This window comes from Ananas comosus, linkage group 19 (genome assembly GCF_001540865.1).
Source record: "Ananas comosus cultivar F153 linkage group 19, ASM154086v1, whole genome shotgun sequence".
In the NCBI taxonomy this organism is placed as follows: domain Eukaryota; kingdom Viridiplantae; phylum Streptophyta; class Magnoliopsida; order Poales; family Bromeliaceae; genus Ananas; species Ananas comosus.
In genome coordinates this window covers 6,644,801-6,647,004 of record NC_033639.1, presented here as the reverse complement: position 1 = coordinate 6,647,004, position 2,204 = coordinate 6,644,801, and the positions used below count along the sequence as shown (strand labels likewise).

At 38.8% G+C, this 2,204-nt stretch overlaps 1 protein-coding gene across 1 annotated transcript; it reads left to right on the top strand.

Annotated features, from left to right (window-relative positions):
• LOC109724655 lies at window positions 1,378-1,924 on the top strand. Its single transcript, XM_020253539.1, has one exon. It carries the CDS (start codon window positions 1,514-1,516, stop codon window positions 1,895-1,897), a length of 384 nt encoding a protein of 127 aa, XP_020109128.1. The 5' UTR covers window positions 1,378-1,513; the 3' UTR covers window positions 1,898-1,924.

Sequence of the window (2,204 nt, the reverse complement as noted above, 5' to 3'; positions counted from 1 at the left end):
TTATACTGGATTTTAGTAATTTACAAAATTCAATGTATTGCATATTGGTCACAGCGCACGGCCAAACAGGAAAATAAATAAACAATAAAGACAAAAATGAAAGACATGATGTATGTTTGGCGTTGTTGCTTTGTTTTTTTGGAAGGTTTTGCTAGCTTTTTTTTATTATTATTGCTCATTGATGTCCCTCGGCAAAAAAAAAAAGGGGAGAATTAAAAAACTAAAGAAGCAATTGGTTATTTACTAAATCAAATTCAAAATAAGAGGTCTATCTCGGCAACATTTATGCTTAGGTAAATTGCACCATTACCTCCTAAACTTTTGGCGGAGTTTCATTATACCCTCCAAATTTCTAAAATAGGCACCTAACACCCTTAGAAAATCTAATGTTTCGTTCATGTTATCTCTTCCGGTAGTTTTCTATCAAACTTCGTCAATTGAATAATAACGGAAAGGATAATATAAATAAAATATTAGATTTTAAGGTATTAAATATTCATTTTATGAGTTTTGGAAGTAAAGTGAAACTTCACCAAAAGTTCAGGGAATAATAAAAATTTTTTATTGTTGGAAAATTTTTTTAAAAAAAATATTTTATTTATATATTCAAAATTTCTAATTGGTTAAAAGAAGTATAAAATTTTGATTTTAGGCTATAATAAAATTACATTACATAATTTCATAAGGAGTAGGTGCATTCTCTAGAACAATACTTTTAGAGATAAAAATGAGAAATAAGTATTACAGAGAATTAACTGAGAATTAAAATCTCTATATCTGGGTAAGAATACTTATTGTAAATTAACCACATTAGCGAGTACACCGGGAGAGTAGGGTGTTCGAGCATCATAGCTAGCTAGGTAGTGTCTCTCTCTTTTCTTTTTTTTTTTAATCTTTAAGCCACTCAAATTTTTTTTCTTTTTTTTTTAGCTTTTATATGATAAAATATAGGGTAATTTGATAATTTATTTTAGTATAAAAAAGTCTAGATTGTTCTGTTATCCCTGAACTTTTGGTGGAATTTTACTTTATCCCTAAACTCATAAAATGAACATGTAATACCTTTTGTTGTATACAATCTGTTGTGGAGCTCCTAAACTCTAATTATTTATGTTATTCCTTCCGTTAATTTTCGGTTAACAGAATTTGATGAAAAACTAATGAAAAAAAATTCCCTGAATAAAATATTAAATGTCTATTTTTAAAATTTGAGGGGTAAAATGAAACTCGATAAAAGTTTAGAGGGTAATGAACTGTCCCCGATTCCGACTCGTTTCGTTTACGCCCCTAGTCAGGCCCTGTCCGAGCATGCTTCAAACCTGTCTTGGCCCGCACGGTCTACAACTCAACCTCAGTCTTCACACCGTCCAAAGCCAGCCCGTTTCCAGACAGACCTATCCATTTTTTCCGGATTCTTCCCTCCATAAAAAAACCCAACTCAGAGAAGATAAAGCTCATTCCCTTAACCGTCTCCACCTCTTCTTCTTCCTCCTCTCCCTCCTCTTAAAACTCCATGGCCGCGGCCTGCAGCCTCCTCCACCTCTCCTTCCCGAGGACCCCTCCCTCCCCCGCTTCTCCCCTCCGCTCCTCTCGCCCCAACGAGCTCCCCCTCCCTTTCCCCTCTCGCCGCCCCTTCTCGCTTTTGCTCTCCTCCACCTCCTTCTCCAACCTACCCGGCCCTTTCCATGTCGACCCCGCGCCCCCCCGCGCGGGGTACAACGTGCAGGTCGTGGTGGGCGAGGACGAGCCCGAGGAGGTGCTGCTGCGGCGCTTCCGAAGGGAGGTCTCCAAGGCTGGGGTCATCCAGGAGTGCAAGCGCCGCAGGTTCTTCGAGAACAAGCAGGAGGAGCGCAAGCGCAAGGCCCGCGAGGCCGGCCGCAGGAACCGCCGCAGGTGATGCTGCTGCTTCTTTCCTCCATTTCTTTCTCTTTCTTTAGAATAATTTAGGGTTGTCATTAATTGATGCAATCTTTTCGGTCCTAAAAGTGATAAATGATCTTAGTAGCACAATTTGTCGAGAGTAAACGGTGTAGATGGTAAATTGCCTTCGATTTGCTAAATTTGGGCTTAGGCTGCTGGAATTTGTGGTGTAAATCTCCATGACTGAAGGGGGATGGAGAGCGGTTACAGTTAGTATTTTACTTTGTTCTTAGATAAGACGATTCTTGTGGATTAATTGGAGAAGGTTGAAAAAAAGGAGTAAA